The 17,737-nt window shown below is 40.7% G+C and overlaps 1 protein-coding gene across 1 annotated transcript in view; it reads right to left on the bottom strand.

Moving 5' to 3' along the window:
* FOCAD (focadhesin) overlaps positions 1 to 17,737 on the bottom strand; it is a 200,311-nt gene that overhangs the window by 132,301 nt on the left and 50,273 nt on the right. Inside the window, exons 8-11 of the mRNA XM_026652328.1 lie at positions 16,937 to 17,143; positions 15,420 to 15,507; positions 14,493 to 14,695; positions 7,452 to 7,709 (exon numbers count right to left, since the gene is read on the bottom strand). Coding sequence (XP_026508113.1) covers positions 7,452 to 7,709; positions 14,493 to 14,695; positions 15,420 to 15,507; positions 16,937 to 17,143 — 756 coding nt within the window. The remainder of the gene's footprint in view (positions 1 to 7,451; positions 7,710 to 14,492; positions 14,696 to 15,419; positions 15,508 to 16,936; positions 17,144 to 17,737) is intronic.

The raw sequence follows: 17,737 nt of genomic DNA, 5'->3' as shown, positions 1-17,737 counted from the left end.
CACACTGGGAAAGTGATTCCAGTGTTATAGCTGCATAGGATGGACTGTTTGGTCCATTCAACCTGCTTTGAACCATTCCATGAAGCTGCTGTAGCAGCTCCTAACTAGTCTCCCTGTCTAGCCCTTGGTAACTGAAAAGGGAGTATGGCTAATTTAATTAATTTTTTTTTAATTAATGGAGATATCCTATCTCCTAGAACTGGAAGGGACCTTGAAAGGTCATCGAGTCCAGCCCCCTGCCTTCACTAGCAGGACCAAGTTCTGATTTTGCCCCAGATCCCTAAGTGGCCCCCTCAAGGATTGAACTCACAACCCTGGGTTTAACAGGCCAATGCTCAAACCACTGAGCTATCCCTCCCCCCCAGGGCTAGAATAGTCCTTCGTCATGGTGACCCCCATGTCCCTTTGGAGCAATAAGCAGCCAGCATAAATCAGAGCAGCCTCAGGATTGCTCTAATTTATGCCAGGCACTGGACCGAAGGCAGATGGCCCCAGGACTGGGGAGGCGCAGTGGTAGTTTAGTTCCACTTTTGCTTTACTCTCCCAGCACCACCTCGACCTTGCACTCTGCATAGCTCAGCCAGACGGAACAATCTGGCCCATAGTTTGTAAAAGGCCTTGGGATCTTTTGGGATGAAAAGTGCTATATAAATGTACAATGATATTATTATGCAACCTTCCATACAAAGCATTCACATTTCCCTCATAGCACTAGTCTAGAGACCAACAGGGGATACATCCCCACAAAATTAAACACCACAGTATACTACTTGTTCCAAGTTTTAAAAGATTACCGACAAGAATGACAACTGTAATACTATTATGTGGTACTAGTAAGAAGATACTTGAAGTAAGATATTTTACATTCTTTGCAGAAAAGCATTTTAAAATGTACAATTATCTAAAACAAAAAGTCACTGTCTGCACAGTGCCTGTTTGTAGACCAAATGTGACCCAATTAGAGAATAACAAATAGTTATGGTTTGAGTTTCAGGTTTTATGTAGTAATTCCCAATCCATTTGGATCCACCTGCTGCTGGTCATTAGGGAAAAAAACGCCGATGTAATTTTAAACTTCACTTCATCATTCTGATAGGTCACTGGAGCTACTTGTGCCCAAATATTCCACAATATTAGCAGAGGTTATTCCCCTAGTCAGGAGGGCCCTCCTACTTACAGTGAAGACAGACCACCTAATCTAATGTTTGATGCTGCCTTTGTCAATCTTTACTATATTAGCACACAAAAGCCTATCCTTAAGGTTTAGTCATACAGTAAGCAATGCAGGACACTTTATACTAGAAGTTACAGTCTGGGTCAAATTCTGCTCCATCACACCTCCATGAATCTGGTGTAACTCCACTGACTTGTATTTAAATTTCTCTCTGAATCTGTTAAATTGAAGTCAGTGAAGTTACTCCAGAGTTACACCAGTATCACTGTGAGCAGAATCTGTCCATAGGTCTTCAACTCAACTCATTCTGCCTAGGTATTGCAGTCTGCAGATTTCTGTAAGTTAATAATCTCTCTTTTTCTTTTTAAAATTATTTCTTTATTGAATTTTGAACAACCATATTAAAAAGTTAGGAAGTGAGGCATTAACATTCACTGTTTCAAGCTGTGGAATGTACTATTATTTATCACACACACAGCTCAGCTACAGAGCATCTAATTCAATCTGAGGCTATGTCATGTGCCCTACATTTAAATTTGTTAGTAAACACATGTACCAATCAGAGATAGGATTATATGTTATTAACGTTTGTTTTAAATTCTGAAACTTAACCCATGAATTTCCTTGCAAGAAGAAAACAGAGTTAATGACTATAAGGAGGAATGTAGTGTATTTCAATCAGCTCAGTTTCACCTTCAGGCACAATATTGCTCTAAGTTTAGTTTGCTTTTGCTTACCCTGCCCCTCCAATCTGGTTACGTATTTCTGATTTAATTGAAGACCTACTTTGGAAATGGATTTCCATTTATTAGACAACTGTTGCCAAGAGAGAGTTATGTAAAGGAAGCAGACATCAGCAATATAACCCCCTCCTCTGCTAAACAAAATAATGCAACTGCATTAAGAAACATACCCAAATATAATGTCTTATAAACTTATCCATCACCGCTGTCTTGAGATTACAATATCGTGTCTGGCCACCACCTTCTGTTGCCTATAAGCTTTACACTCTGCCACTGTTGTCATTTTGATCAGCCATTCTCCCCTCACTTATATTACAGTTTTATATGCAATGTACGCTATGCCAATATTATTTGTCAATGCTTTTGTGCTGTTCCTAGCATGCCCGTTTTAAAACCACGTGTATGCTTCCTGGAGTGAAGCACTAGATTTTGTTTGTTTTAAATGTAGCCTGATTCTGGTTATTACATCAAAGTTTTAGTGTGTGAATAAAGTAAAAACGTTTGCCCCATCTTTCCTGTAACTGATAGCTCATACGAGCCACAGAGGAACGAGGTTTGCCTCTCAAGCATCAGAATTGACCGTGGAAGATAAAGAACCATCTGAACCCTAGTTATCAATAAAGGTCTTTTAACTGATAATGTATTTCATATAAAAATTCTGAATCCATTATAGCTTACATTTTTAGATTAAAAGAAAGATTCTGTGATAAAAACCAGAGACCTTCTGCTAATAATAAATTCAACGATGAAACACTTTACAATTCAAATACCTGAGTTTTTCTAAATCCAAAATGCATTTTTATAGCAGCAATGTGATGACCTGGGTTTAACCTGTATTCTGATCCATGACTAAGCAAATAATTTATAACAGACTGCCACTGGCACAGTGCACATTACAGTACAAATCTTCGTATTTTCCCATTACTCAGCCTCAAAAGCAATTTTTATTCCTAACTGAAGGCCTCAAGCAAAGACATGTGAAGCCATTTGAGAAGGAAGGTTTAAAAAATTCCCCCAAATTCCTCAAAGTAATTTACATTTATCTGTTTTGAATTAATACAGTATATTATATATAAGCTGATTTTTTTTCAGGTGCAAAAGACTTATTTTCCTGATAAGTCTAGGGGTAGGATTTCCAAGTCATTGTTTTCCTTCCTCTATATACTCGAGGTCTTTGCAACCAGGTATTACACAATCTAAGGGTGCTATCTGAAAAAACAAAAAACAGCAAGGGTATTTTATACTGAACTGTTAGACAAGGATGTCTTAAGATTGGAGAGTGCAGGTGAGGGAAGCAATGGGAGTCCAGAGCCACATGGCACAACGGAGGCAGATTCTAGCAGGCCCTCTTGCCACAGAAATCTGAGGAGCCCCCTTCTGTCTAACACCACTAGTGTAAGGTTCTGACTAGCTTACGTCCTTTTTGTCTTTGCTCTGTGATATGCAGCTGCTCTCTAGAAGGCAGAGAGGGATGGATATAACAGTTGAGAAGGACTAGGAATCTGTTGTGGCGCAAGGGGAGGGAGTCATTGGCATGCCTGGGAATCAAAACTACAGTGAGATACTAGGAATGATTAACAAAGCAATCATAGTTAGGGTGGAGCAAGATAGCTGGGAAAGAAAGAATGATGCTTTGTTTTCTATTTTTCTCTTTCTCTCAATGGGACTACTTGTGCTGAAAGTTAAGAACATGCATAAATCTTTACAGGATTGGGGCCTTAGACTGTAAGCTCCTTGGGGCAACCTGTGTTCTAATAGCTGTTCAATATAGCACACAGCGCACTGAACAATAAAAATAATAATCAAATCAAAGAATCAAATCCTTGTCCAAAGGACAATCAGAAATAGCCTGCAGACTACACAGCTTCTTCTGGGAACTCTGCAAATACCAATTGCTGTCCAGTCTCTGTGCAAATAGTGTTACCTTGAATCTACAACTACCTGTGAACTCTCTGGAATGAGACAATATCTTATCCAACATTATCTCAATGATAGTTGCATTAATTTTGTGCACAGCATGACATAAGAACTTCAAATAATAAAATGAACAAAAGATAGTATCTCCCCGTTTAATTCACACAAATGCATGGAAATACAACAAGGGTGAATTACCAGATAACCTCTTTCCACTCCACTGATGGCTACATGGGGTTTGGAATGCACATTAGATGGGTTTGCTGACAGACTGAGGTGGATGTAACTCTTAGCTTTGGTTTGCAATTTTGCCTACTTCTCTTTATTGCCATGTCTCTTGCTAATGTATTACACTCATTGTTTACTTCCAGACTTAATCAGCCTCATGGACATAGAAGTGGCAGCAAACTACCCCTCAATATGCACATAGATCTTTTTCAAAGCACTGTACGTGTGGGTTCCCTCTTGGTAGTCTGAGAGAAACCATGAGTACAATGACTTCAGGGCATTATCCAATTCCTGGAACCTCAACTACATTGCAGAGCAATGCATCCTAAGGGCTTTTTGTTGGTTTACACATAATACATTTTATCCTTTTTTCACAGTAGCGAGCTTGCAGTTCATGTAAATTAACACATTCTACAGATTCTTCCATGCCCACACAATGCTCATAAACTTGATGAGTAACTCCAGAACAGGAGTTTGCAATCTTTTCCAGACTGAAAGCCATATTTTTTTTTTATCTGTTGTCATATGTCTGAGAATGAAAGGGGTCAGCTAATATTTCCATGTGACCTGGCCAGCATATTTGAGGTCCAAAGCTTTTAAATCTGCCAAAAAATATAAATAAAAGGAATGTTTAAAAATGGGGGGGAGGGAGTCTAAACCTTTGAAGTGATGTGTTTTTTAAAAAAAGAAAAATATTTCAAAAAAGTTATAGGAAAATTACAAACAAAGGAAAATCTCAAAAACCATGGCCAAAAACAAATACAAAGCTACAGGGGAAAAAAAAGACGTGCAAAAGAAAAATACCAAACTCAAAAGAATAAAAATATCCAACAAAAAACAAACAAACAAAAATTCATCTGCCCTCCAAACCCACGTGCATATGCAGCCCCCTCCACTTGACAGAGAGAGAATAAGAAAGAAAGAAAAAAGAAAGACATAAGCACAAAGAACATTGAGAAGAGAAAAAGAGAGGAAGATGAATAATAGGAGTTCAATAGGTAACACAGTGCTAGTACCAGTACCAAAGATATAGTTACCTCTGAAGGCACTGCATGATGACCCTGATCGAGCAAAGCACTTAAGCATGTGCTCAAATGTAAGCACTCAAGTACTCCCATTCAATTCAATGGATCAGGACCAGAGCACCCAGCACTCTACAGAAACAAGCTTCTACTCCTCAAACCACATGTTGCCAAATCCTGCTCTAAAGGGTGTGCAAACTAACATTTGAAACAGAAGTCAATTGAAGAAATGGACAAAAAGCTGGTCTTTATGTTACAAGAGCATCTCTAATTTTTAAAGGACTCTCTCTTGCTTTCCAACATATATGGCCATCCAACATCTTGACAGATGAAAGGAGATGTGACAAAGTCAGTCTGTCAGTGGTGCTTAGCAATGATATCAGAAAAGAGCCCGATGCGTGAGTGGCAAACCTTCCCACTCTTCAGATGGAAATTGAAGCATACTCTGCTTCCTGGCTCGCCTGGGCTCTCTGATGGCTCTCCGCAGTGACTGCACCAGTCTAAACCCAGCTTCTCCAAACTGAACTATTGTGGGCAGGATTTTCCCAGCTGTCACTAGGAATGCTGAATTTCTTGAGGCCTTGCTTCACCTTGTCACTGTAACAGTGTTTTGGACTTCCTCTGCATCGTGAGCAGTTCTTAAGTTGTTCATAGAGCACAACCTTTGGGAGACGATCTTGAGGCATGCACTCCATGTCTCCCAACCAGCAAAGCCTGCGAGCGTCCAGCATAGTCTGCATAGACTGTAGGCCAGTTCTGTCAAGGATGTCATTATTAGTGATTCATTGGTGCCAAGTAACTCTAAGGATTTTTCTAAGACAGTGGAGGTGGAAACTTCAATCTCTGCTCCTGCTTGGAATACGCAACCCAGATTTCACAAGTGTGAAAGAGGGTACTAAGGACACAAACCTGATAAACAGATACCTTTTTGTTCAGGGTTAGCAACTTGTTACAAAGACTTGAGGTAAGTTTGCCAAAGGTAACTTAAGCTTTGCTGATTTTAGCATCAAGTTCCCTATCAAGGTTAAGTGAACTGGTAAGAATTGCGCCAAGATAGCAGAAGTGATCCATGTTGTTCAACATACAAACATGTATATTTTATAATCTACTGTATTGTCTTAGTTTAGTATCCCTGACTTAAATAATACATACATGACAATCTGGTGTTATGATTGCTAAATTATAAAGCCTGGTATCTATTTTTGTCTTTCAACTTATGCAGATATGTATATGGATATTGTGAAAAACCTGGCTTGAATTTAGAGGGAGTGAAGCAGACAAAAAGATAGCACAGACTATTCAGGTAATTTTGAAATGTAAGTATACAGACATCAAGGGACTCTGAGATCATCACAGTAACCACAAGAGGGCTGTGATTTATGAGGTCATGAGAAGCCAGAAATGGCTTAGTAGACTTTTCTCAATTTTCCTGCATTGTATTCTTCATATATATTGAGTAAGACCACAAATAAAAGTCATTTTTCTAACCTTGCACAGCTTACAACTAAAAAAAAGAAGAGAAAAATAATCTAAAAGGGAGATCATTACAAAAAGGTGAATGTGCTAAAGCATAAACACCTTATAGTTTGGAAAACCTTTTTCTAATTAAAGTTTCAAAAGTTACCACAAGAATACCTCAACACCATTTTGGACTTGCTCCCCAGAACATTCAAATAGACATATAGCTAAAAGCATATAATACTACTTTGCACTTCCATAACAGTTCCTATTAAAGGTCTCACAATATTTCACAAACTTTAGTTAATCCTTACTACTTCCCCTACAGATTAGCCCCCTTTTACAGACTGGAAAAATTGCAGCTCTAGTGGCCCAAGTTCACACAGCAAGTTGATGACAGAACCAGGAATAGAAGACATATCTCCCACTTCCTCATGACATGCTCTAAATATTAAACTAGTGAAAACAAAGGGCATAATTCTCCATTCTGTCACACCAATATTAGACTAGCATAACACCACTTCCAACACAGTAACACTTTAATAACAATGCTTCTATAACTTCAGTGATTCACTACTTATAAAGGGCAAATTCAAGACCGTTACCACTGTGCAGCCACCAGAATGAAAAAGTCACAACTCTCAGAACTCATTCTATTTTGGTTTATTTTTTAAAAACATACCCCTTATTTTATTGCATTCCACACCCTGAAAAACATTCCTGAAAAACTAAAAACGCTTCAGTTACTGCACAGCGATAAAAGATTTCTCTCTTCACCAACATTAAATAAAAAAGGCTAGTGAGCAATTTTACACAGACACAAAGAGCGCCTTAAGCACACCACCCTTATGCACTCAATGAACACTGCTGGTGGAAACACAACAGAGCAATCCATTAATGGTCAGATTTTACCTGAGAGGAATCTGCCTTGGCTATATCCACAGTAGCACTCAGTACTCCACGAAGACACTCTCCATTTTCTTGAACCAGGAGGTAAGCAAGTAGAAGGAAAACATGAGTGGGGACTTGATTCATAATAGGTAGCAGTGATTTAATGGAAGACAACCAAGCAAGCACGGCAGACTTCTCTTTCATGTGGTCTAGGATCCTCCAGGTTGTATACAATAAATTGTACGTACTGGTTATAGGAAAGATGACCCTGCAGGATGACTGGAAAACACAGACAAATTAGTACCATGAAAGATTAAGTCCAAATCTTGAAAAACAAAAAAGTAACAAATCCAAATTTTTCCCACCTAAACTTTTTGTTTGAGATACCCTATTCCTTAAAGAAAAAAAATTAAATTAAATCACTAAAGCTCTCTTTTTTTACTTGCTTGTCCATGGGTTCTGCCACTAAAGAGCAATATGATTCAAATTAACTGTTTTGAAGTTCCCCTCTGCTTAGCAGCAATCATCACTATTCCTGCTGATAATTATGGTTCTATTTCCCAATTGAAGTGGAAACAATGAAACTGGAGTATATTAAAAGTACCTTTTTCTGACAAAGTGCCTGCCATTTTGGAGACTGCATCATGTTGCTTTAAACTGCCAGGTTATGAATTGAAAGAGAAAATGTAAGTTACTTGTGACCTGTTATGCTTTTGGTTTACTTTTTTGCATTTCATCCAGCTTTGGACAATAATACTAAACTAACCAATGTTATTTTTCAGTTCTCGTGATCCAGCACAGGTGTAATTGTGTAATATTTGGGTTGGAAATAACAGAGAAAGATAAAAATCCCAACAAGAATCAGTTAACTATTTCTTTTTTTAAATCATGGAACAGTTTCAATGCATATTATTGTTAATTAAAAGACAACACTCATTCAGAACATAAATTACCTGACATGTTTTATTAAAACTGGATTCTCTTATAAAAGGAAATGTTTTCCAAGTGTTCTTCCACACCCAATTCTAGATTACAACTGAGAGGCAGCCTTAGGGGAGGAAGCATTTAGCTGCAATACATTTTATATATGAAGCAAGTAAGGAATGAATTTGAAAGGAGGTTTCCAGCTGGAAACTAGAAATTGACCCATAATTCAGACTCAGTCAGGGTCAGGACCTGTTCACTCTTGAATTTCCAAGTGGAAGAGATATTCTGAATGAGCAGCCATAGCAGTTCTACATAAATCTTCACACCTTAACTTTAATCACATTGTTTAATGTAATGTAAATTTATTTTGATTAATGAGAACTATAATGTCCCTGTACTTTAAATAACCTTTTTAGAATAGCATTTAAATTAGAATTAACTCTTACTCCAATATTTATTCCATCAGTTATTGTATGTGAAAAATTCAACAACCTGCAACCCACTGTTCCTTTGTCGGATGAGATCACTTAAAGCCAAATTCTCCCCTCAGATACACCCAGGGGGTCTCATTTACTTCAGCTGCTATCATAGAGGCTGATTTAAGATCAGAATGAGGCCTGATGAGAAAGTTCAGGATCTTTAGGTTCTATTGTTAGGGACCTAATCCAGCAGGATATTGGCTTACTTCAGCTCCCTCAGGCATCTGAAAATCAGGATCAGTCCCTAAGATGTAATTTCACCATAGCTGAAACCAATACTAGAATTGAGGGGCATAGGTGGTTATACCCACACCTCAAATTTCTCAAGCTGAAAAAAAGCTGGAACACCCTAAGTGTTTTGGAGTTTAGAAAGGAAAAATATATAATCACTGCCATTCCAGTCGGAGGACTGCCCTGGACAGAAATCTAACTGGGCAACTTCCACTGGAACTGTGCCAGCACTGACAGAAAATATACCCCTTACTGGCGGAGACAGATCAGTTTTGTTGTTGCATTTTTCAAAATATTTGAAAAAACAAAAAACAAAACCAGAGTTCAGGCATGTTTTCTACTGAATCCTGTGATTCAGAGACTGTTCTCTGGAGATGTGTTTGTTTTCCTTACCATTAAACAGCAGGAACAGTAGTAACCTACACAGGCATATAACATTCTCTCACAATGACTTACTCCCTTTCTGACACATTGTTCTCTTGGGAAGAGAGGGGAGGGAGTCTCAGCATTTAATCGGAACAATTTCATTTGTATTTGTGCATTTCACTGAAATGAACAATGACTGTGGTGGTAATAATTTCTACATAATAACTATATGCAGTGGAGCTGGAAAAATACAAGCCCTTATGTTACAATGATTCTCCTCCCCTCTAGAGAATCATGTCCCTTTCCCCTTCACATTTTTGGGAGTGCTATTGTTTATTCATAGAAAATTTGCCAGAAAGTTTAGTCATGGCTAGTATTAACATTTAGCAGCTCAGTATTTGTTTGCTGCACTCTGACAAAGTGTTCCATGTTGCATTGTACAAAGACTATGACAGGACTCCTGTCCCAAGGGTTTACAATCTCATTTAGACAGGCAGTACAGACGCAGCATACATGTGCCAGTGCCTTTTACTGAATGAAGTAATTGCTCAGTTGTATGTCATAGTAGTAAAGGACCTAACTAATGGAGATTCTTCTATCTTAAGTGGTAAAGGCTTCTGCTGTCAGAGAAGGAGGATTCAAGTTGTAGCCCCATGTTGCTACGATTTGTGAGCAGCAAAGCAGAAGTCAAGTAGTTGTAAGTGCCCACAAACTGGTTACAATATACTAGGTGGGCAAAGAAGGATCTCATTTCATGTTTAATATTATTGATTGATTGAAAAATTGTGTCTGTGGTGGCACATTACTGAGGCTTTGCTGAACGAGAGAATTTATAGGAGTATGAATGGAGAGAGGATTCTGGTTCAGAAAAAGCAACCCTGTCTCCAGAAGAGGGGACAGCCCAGAAAAAGACTCAAAGAGGCGAGTGAGAGAAAGATGAAGGGAGCTGGTAAGGTTGTGCAGAGCAAAGAGGGATTCTCTGATTGTGAGCCCCTGGAGGCAGAGACTGTTATTTTGTTACAGCATCTGCCACAGTGGAGTTCTAATTCTTATTGGGATCTCTGAGTACGAAGGCAGTCTGCTTGTTAAATCACAGGAAGAAAGGAGAGCAGAATAGCAGGCACGAGCAGACGTAAGTAAAACCTTGAGGGCCTGTACTAGGAACCTCACTGATACAAGAGGAGACGGTTACCAGTTAAGGATCAAAGAAGGGATGGGATGTGGTCTGGAAGGGAAAATGCTATTCACAGAAGCATTCTGGGTGGGCTGGAGGACAGAGATTAGAAGCTCAGAGACCTAGCAAATTAGAGAAGTTGAGGCAAGAGATGAAGACGACACTGAAAAGGGTTTTCCCTGTAGGAACAGAGCATAAAGCACGAAAAAGAACACATGTGGAAATTCCATTAAAGATTATATTCTGTTAGGGATTTGACTCTGGTGCACAAATTCACCAAGCATGTGGGAACACTAAAAAAAACTACATTCCTGGTCCTGAAGTTAAGAAATATCATATCATCAAGGCACTATTTAAGTCCATAGTACACCCACACCTTGAATACTGCATGCAGTTCTGGTCACCCCATCTCAAAGAAGATATAGTAGAAATGGAAAAGGTACAGAGAAGGGCAACAAAAATGATCAGGGGTATGAAACAGCTTCCATATGAGAAGAGATTAAAAAGACTGGACTGTTCAGCTTAGAAAAGAGGTGACTAAGGGGGAATATGATAGAGGACTATAAAATCATGAATAGTGTGGAGAAAGTGAATAAGGAAGTGTTATTTACCCCTTGACATAACACAAGAACCAGGTTTCATCCAATGAAACTAACAGGCAGCAGCTTTAAAACAAACAAAAAAGTAGTATTTCTGCACACAACACACAGTCAACCTGTGGAACTTGTTACCAGGGGATGTTGTGAAGGCCAAAACTATAAATGGGTTCTAAAAAGAATTGGACAAGTTCATGGAAGACAGACCTATCGATGGCCATTAGTAGCCCTATGCTCTGGATGTTCCTAAGCCTCTAACTGCCAGGGGCTGGGACTGGTGGGGAATGGATCTCTTGATAATTGTCCTGTTTTGATCATTCCCTTTGAAGCATCTGGCATTGGCCACTGTCAAAAGACAGGATACTGGGCTAGATGGACCATTGGTCTGACCCAGTACGGCCATTCTTATGTTTTTAAGAACTACAGGTTATCACACATCTCCATAGCTCATCAGCCAGTACAGTAACCAGGTTTCTGGAACCTTGAGGAGAAAATCTGTGATACAAGTCCTTAAAACATCTCCCTAGGACAGGTGCAAGCAAACTTTTTGGACTGAGGGCCGCATCGTGTTACCAAAATTGTATGGAGAGCCGGTTAGCGGAGGCTGTGCTTCCCCAAACAGCCAGGCATAGCCTGACCCCACCCCCTATCCGACCCCTCCTGCTTCTCGCCGCCTGACGGCCCCCCCGGAACTCCTGCCCCATCCAACCCCCCAGTTCCCTGTCAGCCCCCGGAACCCCTGCCCCTGACTACCCCCCGCCGCCCCATCCAACCCCCCCCCTCCTTCCTGACTGCCCCCTGGGGACCCCCGCCCCCATTCAACCCCCCTGTTCCCCGCCCTCTGACTGCCCCGACCCCTATCCACACCACCACCCCCTGACCACCACCCCGAACTCCCTTGCCCTCCATCCCACCCACCCCCCGCTCCCTGCCCCCTTACCGTGCTGCCTGGAGCACCGGTGGGTGGCGGCGCTACAGCCATGCCGCCCAGAGCACCAGGACAGGTAGCCATGCCGCCCGGCTGGAGCCAGCCACGCCGCCGCGCAGCACAGAGCACCGGGTCAAGCCCCGGCTCTGCAGCTGTGCTGCCCCAGGAGCTCGCAGGTCCGCCCCCCAGAGCATTGCACCGGCAGCGGAGCGAACTGAGGCTGCAGAGGAGGGGGAACAACAGGGGAGGGGCGGGGGGCTAGCCTCCTGGGGCAGGAACTCAGGGGCCAGGCAGGAGGGTCCCATGGGCCGGATGTGGCCCGTGGGCCATAGCTTGCCCACCTCTGCCCTAGGAAGATCTAGGGAGCCATTCACTACCAATACGATCTTGCCAGACTAAAAATAGTTAGAGGTATAAGATTTTAAAAGCTATAGAACATCTAAAACCTTTAGCTCAACTTGAGAAAATCCTTCACCTTTTGGAGCTTGGGATCCTGGGAGAGCACTTGAATGACTAGACAGTACAGCTCCCTTTACAGGGAACTGAAATTATTCCCTGTGATTGGAAGACATCTCTACTGATACCAGGCTAGGTTTCTGGCAGCTCTCATCAGGGGCAGTGCTATTTTTTTTGCTGCCCCAAGCACAGCAGTCAGGCGGCCTTCGGTGGCATGCCTGCGGGCAGTCCGCGGTCACGCGGATTTGGCGGTGTTTCTACGGCTGATTTGCTGGTCCTGCAGCTTCGGCGTACCCGCCACCAAACTGCCGCCGAAACCGCAGGACCGGCAGACCTCCTGCAGGCACACCGCCGAAGGCCACCTGACAGCCGCCCTCACAGCGAACGGCATGCGGCCCCCCTGCAGCTTGCCACCCCAGGCACATGCTTGCTGCGCTGGTGCCTGGAGCCGCCCCTGGCTCTCACCTATCCTCAGAACATTTGGATGGAGGTTTTCAAAAGGAGGCTGGATAGTCATCTGTCTTGGATCATTTAGACAACAAATCCTGCATCTTAGCAGGGGGTTAGACTAGATGACCTTTGCGGTCCCTTCTAACCCTATGATTCTGTGAACACATAGATGGAGTCTAGAGGAGAGCAACAATAATGATAAAGCATTTTGAAAACCTGATCTATGAAGAAAGGTTAAAAAAACAGGCATGTTTAGTCTTAACAAAAGAATACTGAGGGTGGACCTGAAACCAGCCATCAGGTATGTTAAGAGCTATTATAAAGAGGATGGTGGTCAGTTGTCCTCTATGTCCACTGAAGGTAGGACAAGAAGTAATAAGCTTAATCTACAGGAAGGGAGATTTACATTAGATACCAAGAAAAACTTTCTAACTGTAAGAGTAGCTAAGCACTAGAATAGGTTTCCAAGGGAGATGGTGGAAATCCTCAGCACTGGAGGTTTTTAAGAACAGGCTGGACAAATACTTGTCAGGGACGATCTAGGTTTACTTGGTCCCGTCTCAGTGCAAGAGACTGGACTTGGTAACTTCTCAAGGTCCCTTCCAGCCCTACATTTCTATGATTCTGTGGGAGAGGGAGGGAGAGTTCTCAGACTCAAGATCCTGCATCAGTAAATAAGAGGGGAGCAACAGGAAGTACAAAAAGATTCCAAGATGATCAGTTGACACCATAATACACCTCTACCCTGATATAACGCGACCCGATATAACATGAATTAGGATATAACATGGTAAAGCAGCGCTCCGGGGGGGCGGGGCTGCGCACTCCGGCAGATCAAAGTTCGATATAACGCGGTTTCACCTATAATGCAGTACGATTTTTTGGCTCCCGAGGACAGCGTTATATTGGGGTAGAGGTGTAGGTGGTACTTTTATGCCCCCTTTGCCTTTGTTCTCCCTCTCTTTCCCCAACAAAGCAGAAAGAGAAGAAAAGATTGGTGGTTGATGAGACTATACTGTTACAAGGAAGGGGATGAATAAGAGTACCATAAGCAAGAGTCTGAAGGAGGCAAAAGTTTAGCATTCTATTGAGGGCTTCCTATTTGGCTAACAGCACAGGATGAAAATGTACTAATACCCTTAAATCTGTATGAGCTGATATACGGCTGTAAAAAAAAAAAAAAAAACCCACCACAGGTAGAAGCAATGCGCAAGCGCAAAATTAGTTTTTGCTGCCTTCCTAGCACTTTCCATTTTACTCATCTGTAATACGTTTTGACAGTTTCCATGTCAAGTTTAAAAAGAACACACACGCGCGCACACACACACACACACACACACACACACCACCTTTAGCAGTCTCTAATGTAAATTACTGCATGTAACAATGCAGAGAAACTTATATCCCCCCAACCCAATCTGCCCCAAAAGGGAAGAGCATTAATTAAATCTTTACCAATTTCTTTTTATCCTTTGTGCCTTCCTGCTGTACCATTTCCAGAAGATTTATAGCCAGCTGTTGCCTAGTGGGGCCAGAATCTTCCTCCGATATACAGTCCTCAACTGCTGTTGAAGATAAGATCTGCAACACAGGCATCACCAAGATGATGGCTGTGGCTGGAATTTTCTGAGTTTCTGTACAGGAAAGGAGCTTGCAAGCTATTTGAGCAAAAGAAAAAAAATTAGGTAGAAAAAAGAGTTATGCTTTTCAGTATGACACACATTTTCTAGCAAACACTCTGGTCAAGCACAGTAACAGTCCCCAAAAGAGTTGCGATAGATATACATTGCACTGCCACAGTGCAAACTACTTTCCTGATAAGGACCACATCACCAAATGTACATTTCATGCCCTTTATACCAAGCCACCTGAGCACCTTACATCAATAAACACAGAAATGGAATATAACAGAAACCCCAGCTTGTTAATGTAGCAGCAGGAAAAGTCTATTCTCTATTACTAAAACAACAAGTCAAAAGCCCAGCCAAACAAACAATCTATACGCTCTGCCCTCAAGACTGTCAAACATGAGATCAGAAGAACTGTCAGAAGTAACAGGTTCAGGAGGCCTGAACCCTGTGCAAAGGTTATCCTGCTGGCTGGAAAAATTTAAACCTCTATACAAAGGCAGAACAAGCCAGCAGATTCTAACATCCATGACAGGAAACAGGAGGGGGAAAAGATCTCTTTTCACCTTTGGCTCCACTATATCAAACTTTTACTTTTTATTAACAAAAAATTACAGCTTAATACAATGAGCATTCCAATCACTGCACCTAACTTCAAAGACTGACTACAAAAAGACAATGTCTTAAATTTAAGGAAACAAAACAAACAGGAAACCATGATCTTGGAAACTGGATATTCCAAGTAGAACTTTACCTAGGTTTAAGATGGGTTTCTGCTGACATGCTGGAGTCTGTAACAGAAGTAAAGCTAATCCAAGTATGGCCTGTTCAACTGGAAAGTCCTGAAGAGGTAGAAAAAAAATGTTGTTTGAAGACTTCAGTTTTGAGCCAGATGGGGTGTGGAAATAAACAAACATATCAATATTGCAGGTCTTTTTTACGCACACAGTATATACTGAACACAGTGTACCTGTTCAAACCTCATAATTTAAAAGCAGCAACCTTTCAATAAAGATAATCATCTGGAAAGCATGAGCTTCAATACAATTCAAGTCTTTTATTAAATAGCCACAAGATTCTGATTAGTTCCTCTGTAATTTGGTTTAACCTATACTGGCCAGCTCCCTACACTACAGTCTACATTGAATCTAACCAGTCAGCACTAAAACATAGTAGTCGATATATGGGGACTTCATAATTTTAAATTTTCTGGCTTTTTAGGTTTTGCAACGAAGAAACAACAACAACAAAATTAAACTCAGGCTTCATTTATTTACCATAAGCAAACACTATGGTAAAAGCCTTATTAGTTTAGATAAAACAGTTCAATGTCTATGTACTCTACATAGGCCTAGAGATCTTCAAAAATGGGTGCCTAAAGTTAGGCTCCTAAGACCATATTCTAAGGACCTAAATAAGTACCTGGATGTCTAAAGTGCTAAGTATCCTCTGTTGATGTCAGTAGGAGCTTCTGGGTAATCTGCATTTTTTAAAAACACGCGCTTACTTAGATCCCTTAATATGGATATAGAAGCCTAACTTTAGGTATCACCATTGGGGAGGGGCTGGGAGGGGGGGAAATTTTATCCATAGTACACAAATCTCTGTGAAAATACTGAGCCTGAAGCAGTGAAATTCACAGACAGTGGCAACCTGAACTCTACAATGGTCAAACTATGCTCCTAGATCATGTTTCGAATAGGATGGAGTGATTTTCTCTAGGTAGCAAAAAACCTTTGTCGCTTCAAAATAAAGCTACTTCAACATTAATAATGAAAAGTTATTTAGATTTCCAATACATTAAAAGTTATTGCGAACTGTTTTAGACTTATAGCCCGTTTTTTTAAATGCATTAGGCTCCTAAGGCAATATTTAGACACCAAACGTTGAGATTTAAAAAAGCACCTATGCAACTTAGGAGCACAAGTCCCATTGACTTGAAACTGCAAACCCTGATTGAGGATTAACAGCCTGATCAAAACATTTCAGATTTCTTAACTTGTAAAAGTTCAGAATATTGGAAGACGGTGCTTGTTGCAAATACAGAACATGCTATTTGCTTATGAATTTTGGATTAACTTTATGTTGGTCTCACAGTGAGGTTAATGAGAACCTCTGATTGACTTTTTCAGCACAGATGAGCATTTTAAACAAAGATTCTTAGCAAGAAAAAATAACTGCATGTATAGATCCACTTTGAAAGACCACCTTTAAAATGGCAACAATCTTTCCATTTAATGTCGCTTTTTGTATCTTCTCCCAAATCCTTACCTCTTGCAAGAACTCAACATTTTGCTCTATTAAGCAAATTGTAGATGAACACTCCCCTGTCACGTTCAGACAAATCTCACAGAAGCACAAAATCTGCAGACAAAGCTGGGATAACTGGACTTTCCAAAAAACAGGGTAGCGAAGCAGACTCCGGAATAATTCTTCTAGAAAGAACAACGTTTCCGTTATTTGTGGCAAGTCCTTTATCTGTAGAGAAAAAGAGATAGCTTAAACACATACACATACACACACACACACACACACACACACACGTACTTTTGTATTTATTTTTCTTCTCTCTTAAAAGATGTGTGGAAGAGTTTCAGTTTCTATAGTTGGTCCTAAGAGTTGTATAACTTTTTCATTGCAAACTTTTCTAAGAACATTGCAAGAAACACATTCAGAGATAAACTACCAACCCTACCATTGAAAGAGACAAGCCTATCTGCAGTTTGAAACTCAGCAGTAAAATCAGACAAAAACTTAAAGAATTAACAAGCACTGCCCTTTTCCTTAAGAGGGACGACAAACAGACATCCTTGGTTTTGGGTCCTTCGTTCCTGATTTGCTACTGCATGCAATTCAATTCCTGAGCTTCTCTGGGATAGTGATTGCCAAATGGAACAAGCGGCGTAGTGGTTTTCTAATGCTGAAATGTTCTTATTATTGAGAACCCCCACCCCAAAATTCACTTTTCTTATTATCTAATCTTGATTCCAACTTCAGTCTCCAGAGATATCAGGTCAGTATCTTATTCCCCTGAACCACCATGTAAGTTTATCTACAGAAAAAAATTGCATT

Source organism: Terrapene carolina, unplaced genomic scaffold, assembly GCF_002925995.2.
Source record: "Terrapene carolina triunguis isolate 2854851 unplaced genomic scaffold, T_m_triunguis-2.0 Scaffold113, whole genome shotgun sequence".
In the NCBI taxonomy this organism is placed as follows: Eukaryota; Metazoa; Chordata; order Testudines; family Emydidae; genus Terrapene; species Terrapene triunguis.
This window is presented reverse-complemented; position numbering and strand designations above follow the sequence as displayed.